The sequence below is a fragment of the Arvicanthis niloticus genome, chromosome 12, assembly GCF_011762505.2.
Source record: "Arvicanthis niloticus isolate mArvNil1 chromosome 12, mArvNil1.pat.X, whole genome shotgun sequence".
Classification (NCBI taxonomy): Eukaryota; Metazoa; Chordata; class Mammalia; order Rodentia; family Muridae; genus Arvicanthis; species Arvicanthis niloticus.
In genome coordinates, this window is record NC_047669.1 from 9,037,699 (window position 1) to 9,056,309 (window position 18,611).

Genomic DNA, 18,611 nt, shown 5'->3' on the forward strand with positions numbered 1-18,611 from the left:
TATTTACAATTTTATACACTGTATTAATATGAATGGGACCTCTTTTCTACTTGAGGCATTTTTCAAATTAGTTATTTGAGAATTTTCCTAGAACGAGCTGAGTTTTGACCATATTCAGTCCTACCCATCTGCTCCCAGATCCCTCCCCAAACTTCTCTACCCATCCAACTTTATGCCCCCTATGGCCAGTATTAAAGAAAGCCATCGATTCACAGCCGCTCCTTGGCTTAGGGATGGGAATTCATGTCGGACTCTTCCTCCTTGCCAGGGTTTGGGTTGAGCTTGCACGGGGCTGGTGCATGCTGTCAGACCTGCTTTACATTCATGTGTGTGACTGTCCTGCTGTCTCCTGAGGACACTGTTCTCTGTGTTTGTTCAGCACCTCTGGCTCCTGCAGTCTTTCTGCCCATTCTTCTGCTGTGATCACTGAGCCTTTGGGAGGAGAGGGCACCATGTTTATGTTCCCTGTAGGGCTGAACATTCCACAACAGCCTCTTCTGCTCTGCACCTTGGCCAGCTGCAGGCCTCTGTATTAATCACTACCTACTTCAAGCAGAAGCTTCTCAGTTGAGGGTAGAGAGATGCATAAATCTAAAGGTATAAAGAAGTCATTAGGAGTGACTGGATACTATGTCCATTTAGAATAGTAAGAGGTTCTCCTTGAGGGCCTGTGACTAGTTTGGCCAGAGATGCTCAGCCTGAAAATGATGCTAGCTGTGGGCTTCATCTAACATCAAATGAGAACGCGGTTATTACTCCTACGCTGTCTGCACCACTACTGCACCCGTGAGCAAGCCACACCAGGATGGTGATTATTGTAAGATCAATAACCACTTTCCCCTACCAGTAGCATATGTAGAACCATCCAGCACCATGAAAGCTAGCCAATAGAGATGGGGCTTCCAGGTCAGTGCCAGCTTAATGTTCCTGTGCTATATAATTCAGATACAAGCTTTTCAGCAATGGGGCCTTATTGTCAAGTTCTGGAGGGTAGCCAAGAGAATTGGCAACAACGTTTAGATCTATGGAAGCTCAGAGGAGCCCCAGACTACAAAAGTAGTCTTTTTATTTGTTAGCCCATGGCATCTAGTGTCAATAAAGACATGGGTGAACCTTTATCAGGTAACTATATTCATTCTCTCTCTCTCTCTCTCCCTCTCTCTCTCTCTCTCTCTCTCTCTCTCTCTCTCTCTCTCTCTCTCTCTCACATGTGTGCACACGTGTGCATGTGTGTATGGTAGGTTTCCATTTAATTGTTTTGAGATGAGATGTTTCTGGAGTTTCCATATCCTTTCCATATCCCCTCCTTTCCATATCCCCTCCTCTACCCCGCTTTCCCATTCCCATGCCAGTTTAACCCTTCATGTTCCGTTCAGCCTCCTCAAGCTTTTACATCACTCTTTGTAACTCCTCTCCCTTTAAAGCCCCACACTGGGCTGCACCCCTCAGTGTTTTCCTGACCTCTATGGGTATTCCAAATAAACATACCTGTCTGACAATTTTAAATGTTTTTTATTTTATTTTATTTTTAAAAACTTGTTTGTATATTATGGTTATTTTGCCTGCATCTGTGTCTGCGCACCATGTGTATGCAGTACCCACAGAGGACAGAAGAGGGCATCAGATCCATTGGATCTGGAGTTACAAATGCCTGTGGATATTGGGAGTCAAACCCAGATCTCTAGAACAGTCACTGCTCTTAACTGCTCGGCCATCTCTCCAGCCCCACTTTGGTTTTTTCTTAACAGCTGAATAATATTTTGTTGTGTAAGTGTATCACCTTTTCATTATCCATTCATTGACTCATGGGTATCTAGGCTGTTTCCACTTCCTGACTGTGTGACTGATGTACATGGATGAGAGGGCATCTCTGTAGCAGGATATGGAGTACTTCGTGTATAGGACCAAGAGTAGCATAGCCGAGTCACATGATAAATCTATTTCTGGCTTTTTGAGGAAATGTCACACTGGTTTCCATGGTGGCTGCACCAGTGTGAACTCCCCCATCAGTGAATAAGTGCCGCCTTTTTCCCACATTGATGACAGCATTTTCTGTCATTTGTTGGAAGAGGGGGGTAGTCTTAGCTGTTCTAATTAGGATAAGATGATTAAGAGGGTGTTGTCTAGTTCCACAGTCACTGAAGACCCCCATACTCGGGAGACCCTTCCTCAAGCCTCTGGAAATCGCGACCACCCAAAGATCACAAGAAACCATACCTGGATGCAATCAGCAGAGGTTTATTAGGGGAGGAGCCGGTGGTCAAAACGACAAGCTCTTTAGCTCCAAGAGCAGGGTTTTTGGCCCCGTCTGGTGGGTTAAAGGGTCTTTTATAGCATGGGGTGGGGGGAGGAAGGCATTTTCGCGCACTTACACATGAATGGTTGCATTTTTGCGTGCTTACACATGATTGGTTGTTTTACAAATTTTGAACATAGCACTGGGAAGACCAAGGGAGGGGTAACCAAGAACAGTGGAACATTTCAGAGAATCTAGCCCAAATGATAGCATCTTTATCTGTAGTCAGGAATGCCTTCCTGCCTTGGGAGAGGCTTGGGGAATGTAATCCAGCAAGTGTCCTTCACCTGGAATGTGAAGGCCTGAAATCTTATTTTCAGTTCCGAGTTCTGTAAGGCGAAAAATCTACACATATTTCATAAAATGGCCTTTATAATTTTTCACTCTACATCACCATCTTTGATTAATCTCTGTCCTTCCTTTCTGTCTACCAAAACCAAGGAGTGTCTTTTTTTTCCTTTGTCCCACAGGCGAGAGCAAGCAGTGGAAAAGAAGTATCCTGGTACCTACAAACGACATCCTGTCCGACCAATCATCCACCCGAATGCCATGGAGAAGCTCATGAAAAGGAAGGGTGTGCCTCACAAGGCTGGGGTGCAGACTAAGCGGTGAGCCCACTGCAACCATGCATCTGATGTGACACCCAGGAAAGGTGGTTTTGGGGGCTCTTTGTTTTTCTCCACATTGACCCCTGTCAGATCTATAGCTGGCAGAGATCATTACCCTGTTCTGAAGGCTTCATTCAGTTACCTTGTTTCCTGCATTGTGGAGACACTCTAATTTCATGAGGTCTCACTTATCAGTGTTGCTTTATTTCCTGAGTGCTGTGCAAAAGTGGACGTTCTAGCTTAGAACTCTCCAGTCCTCACATCTAATAACCATAAAAGTGGACGTTCTAGCTTAGAACTCTCCAGTCCTAACGTCTAATAACCATAAAAGTGGACGTTCTAGCTTAGAACTCTCCGGTCCTAATGTCTAATAACCATAAAAGTGGACGTTCCAGCATAGAACTCTCTGGTTCTAACTTCTAATGACCACATGGGTGAACTAATTCCAGGCTTCTGTTTACTTATCGTCCTGGCCATCTTCTGCTCACTGGCTGAGAAGCTGCTTTCACTGGCAGCTGGCACAACCCTCGTTTTTTTGTGGTACTAATTAGGGACAGCCCACCTACCAACTCTACTCTGCCTACAGTTTTAAGACCAAGTGTGCCCAGGAAGCAAAAAGGACTATGTGACTTAAAACTGTGAGTTGACGATCACTTTTATACTGGCCATGGAAACTGTTTTAGAGTTTGCCGTCACTAGTACCTGCTTAGTAATTGAGCTCAAGAGCCAAACCCAGGGCGGGCAGCCTGTAAGGCACTGCTGACAGTCACCGTCAGAGGTGGAAGTGTTAGATCATTTAGATGGTTACGTCATTTCCAAATTGGAGATTCAGAGACCTTGGGAAAGAAGTTGGAGAGAAAAGAAAAGGTCTTCCCTAGCTGCTTCCCATCAGTCACCATCTGAAGCCCAAATTCCAGCTTACCATTTAGTCAAAAACTAGAAGGGTGTTGCATTCCATTTGCTTTTTGTTGGTATGATAAAACATTGACCAAAACCAACTTGAGGAGGCAGGGTTGGCTTACAGGTTACAGCCCAGGGAAGCCTTGGCAGGAATAGCGCTGACTGGCTTGTCCCCAGGCTCACATTCAACTGCCTTTCTTATACAGCCCAGGCTACACTTGTCCAGGAATGCCTAGCCCACAGTAGTCTGGGCTCTCCTATATTAACCGTGAAGAAAATACCTCAGTTATACCTACAGTAGGCAAATCTGATGGAGCTAATTCTTCACTTAAGAGTCCCTCTTGGGACAATGTGTCAAACTGACAACCAAGATTGGCCACCATGGTTTCATAGTACAGTCCTCCCAGCCTGTTTCCCAAGACTTCAGTAAGTCTGAGGTGGGAAAAAAACTGTGCCCCAGAGTCAAAGACTCCAGGTCAAAGAATCTTGGTGATGACAAGCCAACCCGCTGTGATACCCAATGGCACTCTGAAGTTGTAATCACTGTAATCCCGTGAGGCAGACACTTTACATACGTGGGGAATCTTGCAGGCTCCCCCTTTGTGAGGTTTGTGGGTCTGTCTCCCCACTTTCTCCTCAGCTCTCCTTTGGATGCCCCACAGCTCATTACCATGCAAGCGAATGCTACCCAGCCCTGGAGGCCTCCCTTGTGTCAGTTAAAAGCCCTTGACACTCTTTCACCAGGTCCTCATACAGCCCAGGCTGACGAGCAACACTGTCTCCAGTGCTCTGGGGCTGGCATAGTGGCGTCTTGGATGCCTCAGCTGAGCTAGAAAGGACTAGGGCAGCATGCAGAAGGGCTGCTGCCTGCCTGCTTCCAACCAGGGCCACCACATCCGGTGCCTCGTAATTAGCTGAGAAAGTATTTCTGCTGTTTATAAATGGAATGTGTTGACCTTCTAACTCTAAAAGTTCCTCTTCCTTTGTGTGTTGTCTGGTCCCAAACACAGGGCTCTGCTCAGGAACCGCTTGCTTACCTGTGGGCTCAGATCTACCTCCATGCTCTGGCTCCCCCCACAACCCCCACCCACGCATGTGACCCTCATGGCTGGTCCTGTAGCACTGGAACACGTTGAGTGAGGCCTCCTCTCATTAGGATAAAGTAGAATGTTAGGTTGGACACATGGCCCAGTTGGTAGAGTGCTCTTATGACAGTCACAAAGTCCCAGGTTCGATTCCCAGCATGGTATAAACAGCCACAGTGACACATGGCTGCAATTGCAGTAATTAAGAGGTAGAGCAGGATGATTAGCTCAAGGTCATCCTCAGCAAAGTTCAAGGCCAGCTGGGGCAGGGGACCCAGTCTCAGAAGGGAGGAAGAAGCAGAAATCCACGGTCACTTCTCAGCATCTCTCTTTTGCTGCCTCTGCCTAACTTCCTGGGCTCCCTTTCCCAGGAAAGGGCTCCCTTTCTCTGACCCCACCTTTCCTGCCAGCCTTTGGGACTATTGAGTACCTGCAGTAAATAAGACTCCCTGCTAGGATCAGTCATATACAAGGATGGATAAAACACAGTCTCATCCGTCCATGAGACCATGTCCAGGCCAAACTGCTTGAACATTTTAGACCTTGTCTATTGACCCTTAGGTTTGTTCTGTGGTACCATACCTTTCCTCTGTGATGTACAGCATGCCCACATGCATCATTAGTCTGATGTCTGATGTGAGCACACTCCCATACCTTTCCATGCCAGTACCATGCTGACAGTCAAAGATCACAAGGAAGACATTAAGGACCTTGTGGGACAGAATTCTAAAGAATGAGTGCAGGGGTTAGCGACTCAGAATCTAGAGAAATAAAAGCTGTCAGTAAGACAGCTTAACTGGTAAAAGAACACAAAGCCGATGACCTGAGTTCAATCCCCAGATCCCATGATGGAAGGGGTGAGCCAACTCCCCCAGTGTTGTCCTCTGGCCTTTATACATGCACTGTGGAACACACACACACACTAACCTATATACTCTCCACAATAATAAATTTATTTAAATTAAATAGTTTAATTAAATAAAAAATAAGAAACCACTGTAAGTGAACACTTAGATTGTTTCCCAGTCTTTTGCTGTTTTAAACGTCCAACATTAAACAGCTCTCTTGTGTCCGTCTGTTGCCTCCAATGGATAAATCCCCGTGTCTGTGAGGGCTGACTGAAAGGGTCTGTGTATGAAGCCAGGAAGGTGGCTCACTCTGATAGCTCCAGGACCCTGGAGGCTGAAGCAGGAAGATTGCCACAAGTTTGAGACTAACCTGGGCTACCGAGTAAGACACTATCTCAAACAAACATACATACATACATACATACATACATACATACAATAACAACAGAGGTTTTAGGGCCAGGGGTGTGGCCGAGCAGTAGGATGCAAGACACTGGATTTGATCCCCAGTGTTGCAAATTTATAAAGTATTGTAAAGCTTGGCATATTTTACCCCAGTGTTAAACATGTTTTGATGCATTTGAAACAAATCTGTTCTCCTTGCCAGGCCAGACCTATTGCGATCTGAAGGCATCCCTAGTACAGAAGCGGTTCCCACTGCATCCCCTCTGTCTGGAAGTCCCAAAATGTCCACCGCAAGCAGCAGGAGCCGGTACCGAAGCAAACCACGTCACCGCCGAGGGAACAGTAGAGGCAGCCATAACGACTTCGCAGCAATCTTAAAAACCCAGCCCACCCAGGAAAATTCACCCCACTCCACCTACCTACACCACACTCAGGCTCAGTGTGCTTCTGTCCATCAACAGAATCCTCTCCAGCAGCAATACCAGCAATCCCCTCCTACCCTGCCTCAGAGCCGCCATCCCAGACTCAATGCGCATGGGCAGGACATTGCAACCTGCGCCAATAACCTGAGGTACTTTGGCCCAGCAGCAGCCCTGCGGAGTCCACTCAGCAACCATGCTCAAAGACAGATGCCTGGCTCTAGCCCCGACCTCATCTCCACAGCCATGGCAGCAGATTGCTGGAGAAATTCTGAACTTGACCAAGACCAAGTTGGACCCTGGGGCTGTTGTCAGGCTGAACCCAATGATCCCTGTTTCCAGTGCAGGCCAGAACATTCTGGGTCTTTAGATGTTCCCACTACTGAGCCAGTGGGGAGGAGCCCAGACCAGTCCAGTTCACCAGCGCACAATCCTCTTTCAGGAAATGCCCAAGGCTCTGAGAGAACGGAGGCACAAGGATTCAATGGCTGTCAGTCTGGTATTTCTCATCAATTCACACCCCCAATGCTACCTCAAAAGACACGGCCCCTTCAGAAGGTAAGGTTTAACAAGAGTAGACTGTCTCTGCCATCCTTTGATGACAAAGACATCAAAGGATGGCAGAGACAGGCATGTGACACACATTATGAAATCGGGCATTTAAAGGTGTGCATTGGGAAAAGACTTTCCTTCCACGGGACTTCAGTGGTGGTCCAGGGGGTTCATTTGGGGGATTACTGAACTGGGAGACTGCGGTAACCATATTTTAAAGACATAGTCAACAAGTTTGGACACTATTGTCCTAGAACTCCAGTCTGAGCGGTGTCACACTGAAGTTCAGGAAATGGCGGTTCCTGGTGTGCCATCGCAAACATGATCTTGGAGAAGTCACACAATAAACTGTCATCCAGCATTTCCTGCATCCATTTGACTATCCAGCCCTCTAAAACTTGTGCTTCCAATCGCCCTTGGCACTAGTGCTCTTTACAGTATTCTTTAGAAAACATGAACAACCATCTTGACCCAGCTAGTTCTAAGTTGTAACCTGTTTGTCTCCTCCACTGGCTGCCTGGCAGTCCTCTGTGGAGCTAGGGATCCTGAGCTTGCCAGTCAGACAGTTCAAAGTGAGGGTTCTCCACCTAGCACCTCTGAATCTGCCACTGTCTATACACAGGGCCAATAGTGGACTCAGATATGCTTCTTGATTTGAAGACTATGTGGATTAGTGTCCAGAATAGCATCTGGAATTCAGCCTGCTTAAAAAGTCACATTGTCTTGCTAAGGTTTCTAACAAAGATTGTTGTGAGAAGTATTTGGAACATGTAAACATGTAATTCTGAACATTGCTTTAGCTCACTGTCACTGTTGAGGAAAGGAAAGGAAAGCTGAGTGTGTGTGGTCCACTGGATACTTCATGGGAAAGGAGCGGAGGCTGTGACTCCGAACTGTCTCAGATCTGTGTGTCTGTCCACACGTGCCACTGCTGCTGCCTGAGCAGAGAGGTTCATGTGTGCCGTCAGGTGGTGCACTTGATGTGAGCTAATTCATTCTGCAGCCCCCCCAACTCCTGTAGCCAGTAACATAGAGTCCTTCCATTTAAACTTTACAGGATGGCTGGTTGGTTAGTTGATTTGGTCTGGTTTGGTTGAGTCTGGCGGGGTGAGGGGCTGGAGGTTGGAAGGACAGAGTCTTGCTCTATTGCTCAAGCTGGTCTCAAACTCAGAATTCTCCTGCCTCAGCCTTCTATGTGCTAGGATTATAACATGCACTGTAGCTGGTCTTTGCTGCTTTGTGGGTTCTTTCTCCCACCCTTTGTCTGCCCCCGTCAGGTTTCTCCTCCTAACACTATTTAGGAAGAAACAAGAACAGAGGGAGAAAGGAATTAGAAAAATCCCTGAGTCTAGTTTTTTTCTTCTTGTTTATTCTTTGAGTACAACTACTAACAAACCACAACCCACTCACTGAACAATAAACAATCACCCACCCTACCTACCGGGCTCTAGCATTTATATACCCTCTGAAAAGTTTCCAGAATTCCAAATGTCACACAATTGCAGAAATTATCTGCAGCTGGCAAAACCATGCTTCTGCTAGAAAACGAGGCAAATCACAGTCAGGTGCTGCAGACGGTCCAGCGCAGCCCCACATCCCTCCCTATACCTAAGATTAAAAACGGAAGCACATTCTTACAATATCTTTGAGGTTTTTAAAGAAGCCAAAATTCCAAATTGTTTCTACAGTACACCAGCATACCCATCTTGGTTGTTTGCTGGCAGACGCCTTGCCCCCAGCCATCTTGCCAGCCTTGACCTAGTTCAGCACTTTTTGTCTACATTATTCTATTGCCATCTCAACGACCAATTTTAAAACATTTTCATCAACCTCAAAAGAAACCACATCTTCGCTGGAACTGCACACCCCACAGACGCTCAGCTTCTCTTTCCAAAGATGCACCTCAGTGGGTGTTCCTAATACAGCTGCTCATCGTGGCGTTTAGGTCTACTCTGTCCCTGTGTCCCTGTTAAAAACAAAACAACAACAAACCAAACGTGTCAAAATACAATGAACACGATTGTGATATTTTAGAACAGGCTTTTAAAAATGTAAATTACCCTCAACCTTTGGATCATTCCCACTGGCTCAGGGGTGGGGGACCATCTAAGCTCCCAGGAGACTCTAATCCAGGGTGCTGCAGCGCTGGGTAAGGGCAGTTGAACTTACAGGTGGTTGATTTTCTGCCTGTGGTGCCAGATGAGAGCTTCCCCTTGGGGAAGATCAGCTGTCAGCCAAGCACTTAGACAGCTCTTCACGTCAGCCACAGAACCCTGCAATCCTCTCAGCTGTGTCAACCAGAGCACCTCATCTCCGCCAACATGTGGACTCAGTAAATATGCCTGGAGACTCCCCCTGCCCCTCCTTTTAAGTTGGAAAGTAATGACACGAATTTGTGTGATTGCACCTTCAGTAAACTGCTATACTGGAGTTGAGTATGAACAAGGTACAGTCTGAGGTTTAAACACTGTACGTCTCGATGTAGCTGTAGTATTAGTGATGAAACAATTGCTATAGAAACGGGAAAGCACTTGCTGGGCTTTGCAGAACTAAAAGCACTTAGGTGGAATTCCTATGAAAGACCCTAGAACCACACTTATGACAACAGTTACAGGACAGTGTCCTAAATCCATGACCTCACTGGCTTCCTCTCTGGGACTTCTACCTCCTGAAGGCAAAGAGGAAGTCGAGTCTTCTAGCACCTGGCCAAGGGCCTATTGTCATGGAAACAGGACACACTGCTGCTGAATGGGTGGATGTGGACATGTTGGTTTGGGCTGCTCTGCTTTGATATTGGGGAGTTGTTTGTTTTATCTGGGAGCTGCTTTGTGGTTCTGTTGTTTGTTTTTGAGACAGTGTTTGACTAATTAGTAGGCCAGGAACTCACTATACCTGAGCTGTCTGCATCCTCCTGCCTCAGCCTTTTGAGTGGTGGGATTCCATTTGTGAGCTACCCTACCCAGATGTGGATGGACAAGTTTAAAGAGGCCTTAAGCAGGGTATCACTAAAGTGCTCTGGATGAAGATTAAACCTGTGAGAGGCAAGGAGAGATAGGGAAGAGGGAAGATCCTAAAATCAATAAAGGCCTCTATCTCCTTGTCTTCCTCAGAGTGGAGATGACTCCTCAGAAGAGGAAGGAGAAGTGGACAGTGAAGTAGAATTTCCTCGACGCCAGAGGTAAGGCCTGCACGAGCCTGTGACTGTGTTCAGTGTAATGGGGAAAACCCTGCATGTGCTACACCTGGCTCGGCCAGAGGCCCTTCTGCAGCCACCATACGTGATAATTGAACCAAGTGCCAGTGTCTTCCCATCATCATGTCTGAAAGTTGCCTCTGCACAGGAGGTCACAGGTCATCGGATTCATTCCCAGAGAACTTCACAGTGAGAAGCAGAGTACAGACCCACTGTCACACTGCAGAACACAGAGTCTGCTTTGGGAGGAGTGGTACTGGTTTGCGGTGACTAATGGTTTCCAGTGGGCCTCCTTGAGATAGGCTGTTCATGCTGCTTGAGTCAAGTCTCACACACGTAGTGTTTATGGAACATTTATTTCTTACAGTCATGGAAGCCGGAAAGCCGGAACTCACGGGGGTGGTGATGCCATCCCATTAGACACAGCTTGCTGCCTAGCTTGCAGACAACCACCTTCTTCCTGTGTCCTCACAGGGGAAAGATGGATAAATAACAGAATTTGGGAGGGCACAATTTAGTCCATAGCTACTCTCTACTTCTTATTGTTTCCTACCAGGCTTGACCTTCAGTATTCCTCTGGGTCAGGAGGTCAAGTTTCCTGTCACTCTGGGTAACAGACAAGGCAGGGAGAGACTCCTGCTCTGCTTACGTTTGCCTGGTTTCCCTGTTTGCAGGCCTCACCGCTGCATTAGCAGTTACCAGTCATACTCAACCTTTAGCTCCGAGAACTTCTCTGTGTCTGATGGAGAGGAGGGCAACACCAGTGACCACTCGAACAGTCCCGACGAGTCAGCCGACAGACGGCAGGACCGCCTGGCAGAGGCCCTGGACGACCTGCTGTCCCAGACACCCGAGGCCCCCATCGAGATCTCCTCCCACTCAGATGGGCTGTCTGACAAGGAGTGTGCTGTTCGGCGTGTGAAGACACAGATGTCCCTGGGCAAGCTGTGTGCTGAGGAGCGCGGCTACGAGGTGGGCACCTCTCACTCCTCACTCCACTGCGCCCTGTCTGAGTTTAGAGTATTTTCCTAGTTTGCTCTCTGTTGCTATGATACACACTATGACCAAAAACAACTTAGGGAAGAAAGGGTTTATTTCAGCTCACAGCTCACAGTCCATCGCTGAGAGAAGCCAAGACAGGACCTGAAGCAGAGCAGGAGCCTGAAGGCAGGGCCTGAAGCAAGGGCTGTAGAGAAAGGCTGCTTCTTGTTCCCATAGCTTGCTTAGCGCATATATATATATATATATATATATATATATATATATATATATATATATATTGGTGCAGCCCAAACCCAACTGCCCAGAGGGGGTAGGACCACCCACAGTGGGCTGTCACCAATTGTCAATCAAGAAAACACTCACCAGGCAGTGGTGGCACACACCTTTAATCCCAGCACTTGGGAGGCAGAGGCAGGTGGATTTCTGAGTTCGAGGCCAGCCTGGTCTACAGAGTGAGTTCCAGGGCAGCCAGGGCTACACAGAGAAACCCTGTCTCAACCCTCCCTCAAAAAAAACAAAAACATTCCATGGACTTGCCTACAGGCCAGTCTGATGAAAGCATTTTCTCAATTGAGGTTTTCTCTTTACAAATGACTCTAGCTTGGGGGGGGGGGGGGGCACACCTAATCAACACAAGTATGTTCATGCCTCAGGGTTTTTATAACTTTTATTCAGTAGATAAACTTACACTGTCACCACAAAGTACATGAAAGCATGTAGTCACGGGGGTCCTTGAATAAAGGCAGTATCTCACAAATGAGGCAGAAACATGGAATGTTGAAGAATCCTTACCTCCTCACCCCATCTTCCAATCCCACTAAGAGACTGAGTATCTTTCTGTCCACACCGGGCTCTCCTCTGGAAGACATTGCCACAGAACAGAAGACAGACTCTTGTGTAGGCTAGTACAGCCTTTGGAGAGTCAGGAGAGCATGGTGCTCATAACTGTAAAGCCTAGACTCAGACCACCTAGATGCAAGCCCCACTTGCATCTAGGTCACTCTACCTACTGTGTGACCTTGAGCAAGTTGCTTACCCTCTCTGAAGGTCAATCTCCTTACCTGTAAGATGTGTGATTTCTATCAAATTTGTGAGAAATGATCTATTTCGGCAGGTGAGTTTATCGGATTAGCAGAGGTAAAGAACTTACAGTAAGTGGTACCTGGGGCATTGGAGTGCTATGGAGATGAGGATGTGGGGACCTGCTACAGGTGCACCCCCACTGTCAGCATTAGCAACTTTATATAGCTATGTTCTCCATGCAACCCCAAGAACAGGGCCCAGCCTCATTTATCTTTACCAGCTCCTATAGCAGGAGCAGTGTTGAGCTTGAGGGCTGTAGTGAGCTGCCACATGGGAGTGTTCCACACGCTGTTGCTGAGGGTTGTGGAAGAGAATTAAGAGCTCTCGTCTGAACTTTGCAGAACCCTGTGCAGTTTGGAGACTCAGACTGTGACTCTTCAGAGGGCGAGTGTTCTGACGCCACAGTTAGGACCAGCAAGAACTACAGCTCTGCCACCTGGTGACAAGGGCTCTCTGTCGGGTCTCAGGACTGACTGCTCTCCAGCAATAGACTCCTCCCTCCTTCATCTGTCTGGGAGGAGTGGCCCAGTCCCAGAAACAAGCCACAGTGACAGGAACATGAGACTTGTCAACTCTCTGGGAAATACCCAAATGAAATACATCTCCGTGAGCATTTCAATCAAGAATGTCAGGGATCTGTTGTACTGAACTCTCCAGCTACTGTAACATTGATATTTATTTTTGTTGGACATTTTAACACTTTGTATTGTAAAGAGTGAACTATATATGATACAGACACAATAATTTCTTTACAAAAAATGAAGGAAATGTTGCTCTTTAGGAACAACATTCGGAATTCGTGGGGCCAGGTGTCACTGTCACTTGAACATGGGACCGGGTCTTTTGTCCATGCTTGAAGACTCGTAAGGAGACATGTTGAACATTGAAAACACAAGCCAAAGGGTCACAGCCACATTAAGGTCAACTGGCTTGTCCCTGGGAAGGATGGAAACGACCTGCAGGTTGAGTGATCTCAGCACCAATGCCGTGGAGGGCATGTGCTTCCTGTAGGAAGAAGAAGCACACAGAGCCATAAGTGCACATCTGGAAGCCATTTTGTTTCTTGAACGTTAAACAGAGCCTGGCTGTAAGAGCTTCAGCAGCATCAGGTCCCGCCCTCAGCACATGCTTCCCGTTTAGTGCCGCCATTTTCACGCCCCTGACCAGCGTGCTCTTCCAGACGCAGTGCCATTTCTCCCAGGTAGCTTCCTTTCTTTCCACCTGTGGGCCACTTCTTTTAGGAATGGAAAGGGTCCTGAGGGGGATAGAGGGGTGAGATGAAAAAGCATCTGTGACATTAGAAAAACAAGCCTGTAAAAATTCTTCCTGAAGATGCCTCTATTCAGATATATAAGCAAGACAGCGCGATCCCTCTCTGACCCAGGTTGTCTACCTCCCGGAATCACACTGATTCACACAGAAGGCAGCTAGGATGTGTGTATCCAGTGTCCAATCCCAAACCATCTTTATTTTGTTCGTGATCTCATTCTAGCATGGAAGCTTTGGTGGCTGTCTGTCAATCACTGTAGCATAAAAGGCTAAATTAGCAGCTCATAGAAGGTGACCTCCTGCACCGCATTTTTGTTCAATGCTATCTGTAAAATACGGTAGGTTTGTTTTGTTTGTTTTTTGGGTTTTTTTTTTTTGTTTTAATTCTGAATCACTGCAGTTTTGTTTAGTTAGGTTAGGAAATTTGTAGAAGGAACATGCTCAGCAGGAATTAGAATTAGTTTCTCAAAAGCACGTGAATCTTCCTGTGTCTAGAGTCCTGGGCTCTAAAAGGTTCCCCGAGGTGCTTTGTGGAGCCTCGGCTTGAAGCAGGAAATGTCTCACAGTTCCCTGGGGTCTGGGTCACAGGTAGACACCACCATGCCGGGCTTAAAGATGTTTCATCCAGAATGTATATACACACACGTTGGCCTGATTCCTGTCTCCAGTGCAGGCTTCTGCCAAGCATTGCCCTGCGCTGGCTGGGTTCTGATGTTGCATCCTGTAAGGATGTTAGGTATTAAGACATTCCAACCCCAATGGAAACAGTGCCCCTGGGCCGGGTGTCACTCACTGACTGCATCAGCCAAAATGAAGTGCAGGAGGGACTCAGAGCCAGTCTTACGTTTGATCCCTCCTTTGTTTACACTTTATGTTGAGGACATTGATTTTAAAACTTAGTCTATAACTTTAGCTCATAGGAAAGATAAAGGAACACGTACTTAGAAAGCAGTATTGTTTTGTTAAATTATTCCGTTTTGTATGAACCGTAGCAGGACTACACAGAGCTTAAGTTATGGCATTGTTATTCTTGTGTTTACTTTATGCTGTCATCATTTTCTGTTGACCAGAAGGTGTGGCTTATGATGTAGCACAATGACTGTTTATTGCTAACCATGAGTTATTATGGACTTCGTGGTCCTAAGTGAAGGCTGGGGATGGAGCTGCCCTTTGGCACTCCCAGCATTCCTCAGTGTTTTCCCTGGTCTCCTGAATACTGCAGCAATGGCCTGAGGAGGTGGGCTCTGCCCTGACACCCAACGGGTACACTGTGAATTTTTTTTTTTTACTTGATTGTAAAAGCTCCTGAATATGCAGATGACCAAGTGATGAACAAGTAGTTCAAAGGCTTCAAAAGTTACAAACTTTCTAAAGTGTCTTAGAATAAAATCATGGGACTGTAAGAAGGGCAAGAAATTGAGGTAGTTTCAAGAGTGGACAACGAACCGGTCACCATCTCCTTCCAGCTGAGTCCCACAGAAAGACTAGAAGAGACATGTACAGCAGCAGGATGTGCTTCTGTGACTGCCTCAGGTCCCCTGTTCCTTAGAATTAAGACTCTTCCCGTCCCACACAAAGCAGGAGCAGCTGTCTGTCCTGTGCATACCATTAGTGACACCAGTGAGCTCTGAAGAGCAGCTTCTGCCTGCACCATTCAGTATCCTCCCAGAACACACACCCAGTACCTCAGCCTTCATCAGCGTTCTGCATTCCCACCGTGCTGTGTGGCACACTAAGGCCACCTTAACTGGATTCTCATTACAGGATGCCATGATATGGCAGGGGTGTGCTGTTGAGTCCAGTCATTCACTGTAGCATCCAGATAAGAGTGAAGTCCACACTTCTATAGTAGAATTAACGAGGTTTCAGAGAAAAAAAAAATGGTTCTAAACAAGGTTAAAAGGGAAGAACAGTCCTACCCCACCTGCCGTGTAGGAGACAGGAAGTTCAAACTGTTCCCTTAAAACGTTATCGTCATCAGAAGAACCTTGCGTGTCGAGATCAGGGACCGTAAGAGCCAGCTCTTCAGTGCGGTTAGATGGGGCCATGCTTCGGTGCTTTGAGAACCCTTGCCAGACCGAATTCAAGCGTCAGCACTTACTGTGAGATGAATGGCTACATTCTTTGGCTGGCTGGTTTTGACTGACTACTAAGATGAGTTTCATTTTGTATTGCAATCAAGCACTGGATTTTTCTCTTTTTCCTAGACCATGTCCCTAAGTAAAAATCGCTCTTAAAATAACAGCCTAGCACAGTAATGGAGAAGCCTGCGCGCACTTTAAAACATTCCCACCACCACTCAGTTTAGAGCTTGCTGCAGGACTGGGGGCATTCTGCCCAGGACAATGAAGATGATGTTTTAAGGTGACTTGGGTGGCCTGCTTGAAGACTGAGTAGTTTAAGCCTTTAGTTCCACCAAGTTAATCCTGGAATTAAAGTAATTTTGAGTCAGTACTGTCTAGTGATTATTCAGGGCCTTGCTAAATTACTCCCCTAACCTGCTCTGGGTGATGAAAGCAATGGTACTGGAGTTTCTTGTTACTAATGGAGGCTTGTCAGTGCTCCCCACGAGGTAGCCCTGACATCTATCTTCCCCGTGCTCCCCACAAGGTAGCCCTGATAGCTTCTCTGTGAGAATATGTTCGTTTTGATCCAGTGGTTTACTGTTTTTTATTATGTCCTTATGTCTCAAATGTTTTTAATTATATATTTTTTAATTCTTTGAGAATTTCATACATGTCAACTCTGAGCTATGATCATATTCACTCCGTGCCCCCCTATATACCACCTAAGCCATCCTCCTCCCAACTTCAGGCTTTTGGATTGTTGTTTTGGTAATTCACCAAGTCCAGCTAGTGCCACCCAGGCATGCGTGTGACCGTCCACTGGAGCAAGGGACACTAACAGCAGATCACGTCCACAAAAGCATGATTTTCCCTCCCCCAGTAGCTGTCAACTGCCAATAACTCTGCAATAAAGATAAGGAACGGAGATTTCCTTCCCACATCAAATTCTCTATTTAAAAGACATTTCTAGCTGGGTATGGTGTCACATACCTTTAATCCTAGCTCTGGGAGAGGCAGAGAGAGAGGCAGATTCTGTGACTTCAAGGCTAGCCTGGTCTATATACAAGCCAGGCAGAGTGGCTTGGTGAGACTCTGTCTCAAAAATTAATATTAATAATAATAACAATAACAATAATATCATCATCTAAGGGATTCCTGCCCTGCCCCACATATATTATGTTTATTTCTCGAAACCAAACTACCATATTTCACCGTGCTCCACCTTCACCCTAAACACTGTGGTCTGCGTCTGAGCGCCGCGTTGCTCCCTGCTGATCCTTGCTACAGCCTCAGAGCAGAGCATCACTCACAACTCGCTGGAATTGGTGTGCAAAGTATGTATGGACCATTTGAGACCTTGAGTTCCCTGATGGGCAAGTACGGGGCCACGCCAGGGGTCTCCTTGTGGATCCCCAAGGGGATCCAGCAGGGGTGTGTCATGACAGGCAAAGGGCCACTTGCCTTTATGCTCTCCCTTTGGACTGCAGTCCAATTGACTAACCACCAGTCCCATCTCTGCCCACACTGAACTGTACCAAATGAGCACACTCTTCCCCGTCTGAACCGAAGGGTCAGGTGTGCCATCCGTTACTTGTTTCCTCCCGAGATGATGTGAAAAATGATGTGATATTTTTATCAAGACTTTTTTTCAACTGTCAGTGTGGATTCAGTGCCTTTCCAGGCAGCAAGCTTTTCTTTGCTGATGCCATAGAACAAATGTCCCAATCTGCCCACCTCCCTCTAGACTGGCCCACTGGATCCATACATTTGCTTATCTGCATGGCTCAATTGGCACAGCAAAAGCCCGTTCAAACAAGAATGAGCTGAACTAGGCTGCTAAGTGGAGGACCCACTGGAACCTAGAATGTTTCTCAGGGACAGAAAGACCTGGGGAGGCTTTGGGCAATGTCACACAGAACGGAGTGACAGAAGGATTTCAGCCAGTGTCACACCCCACACCCGCAGATGGCAAGGCCACTATAAGGAAGCTTCCAGCAGAACCAGAGCCCTGCTTCCCAGGGCCACTGTACGGCACTGGGGGTGGGTCAGCGGCATCTGGCCCTAGGCTGCTGTCTGCTGATCATGGCTCTCCCATGGCTACAAGCTAGAGGGTGCAGCCACATGTGAGGGGTGGGGTGGGGGGTGCATCATGATCACCCCACCCCAGTGGCTGGCCACATCTAGAGCTCTACTTCCCAGAGGATAGGGAAGCCTTTGAGTCTTCTTTTTTTTAATGTATATGTCTGCCCTCTCTCTTGCCTGTCTTTCTCCCATCTCTCTCTCTCTCTCTGTCTCTCTCTCTCTCTCTCTCTCTCTCACACACACACACACACACACAAAATAATGTGAGTTCCTACTGATTTAGAGCAAACTTCTTTCTAATATTTAAGTCTCAGAATGAAACTGCATCTCTCTCCCGTGGTCTCAGCTCCTGGGGGCCCTCCCACCCCACCCCACTCCTCGTCCTTTTCAGATACCGGCTCTGGCTTTGTACTGAGCAGCGGTGGGAACAAGAATGATTATGAAAACAAACCAATGCATGGAATTAAACAAAAAGTATATCTTATGTTTTCTGGTCCTCTCTTTTCCTAATGGGGATGTTTGCTGTCCTGCCAGGATGTCAGGGAAAGGCAGGCTGGGTTCTGCAACAGGAGCCTATGTTTCAGGGACAGCCGCTCCAGCTGTGATTTCTGCTATGTCTTGAGTATTCCCATAAAGGCCCAGGCAGGCCCTCTGCCTCTTCCTGAGCATCCTGCTGCCCTTCCTGCAGCTGCCATTACCAATGACATCACTCTTAAAGAAGCCAAGAGAGGGAAATGGGAAGCTGGCATCATTCTGTCATTCCGGGAGTGAGAAGCTAAGCGAGCCTTTCGCATTGTACTTTT

The 18,611-nt window shown here is 47.0% G+C and overlaps 1 protein-coding gene across 5 annotated transcripts in view; it reads left to right on the top strand.

The window, feature by feature from the left end:
- Positions 1-16,393, top strand: part of Map3k13 (mitogen-activated protein kinase kinase kinase 13) — a 144,918-nt gene extending 128,525 nt beyond the window's left edge. For 4 of the 5 annotated variants that reach the window (XM_076942716.1, XM_076942717.1, XM_034514721.2 and 1 more), the window contains 5 exons: positions 2,767-2,904; positions 6,345-7,119; positions 10,224-10,291; positions 10,981-11,278; positions 12,733-16,393. In XM_076942716.1, the coding sequence (XP_076798831.1) occupies positions 2,767-2,904; positions 6,345-7,119; positions 10,224-10,291; positions 10,981-11,278; positions 12,733-12,834 (1,381 nt within the window). In that variant the 3' untranslated portion in view covers positions 12,835-16,393. The remainder of the gene's footprint in view (positions 1-2,766; positions 2,905-6,344; positions 7,120-10,223; positions 10,292-10,980; positions 11,279-12,732) is intronic. The other variant, XR_013113474.1, reaches the window with a different exon arrangement.
- The last annotated feature ends 2,218 nt before the right edge of the window (positions 16,394-18,611 follow it).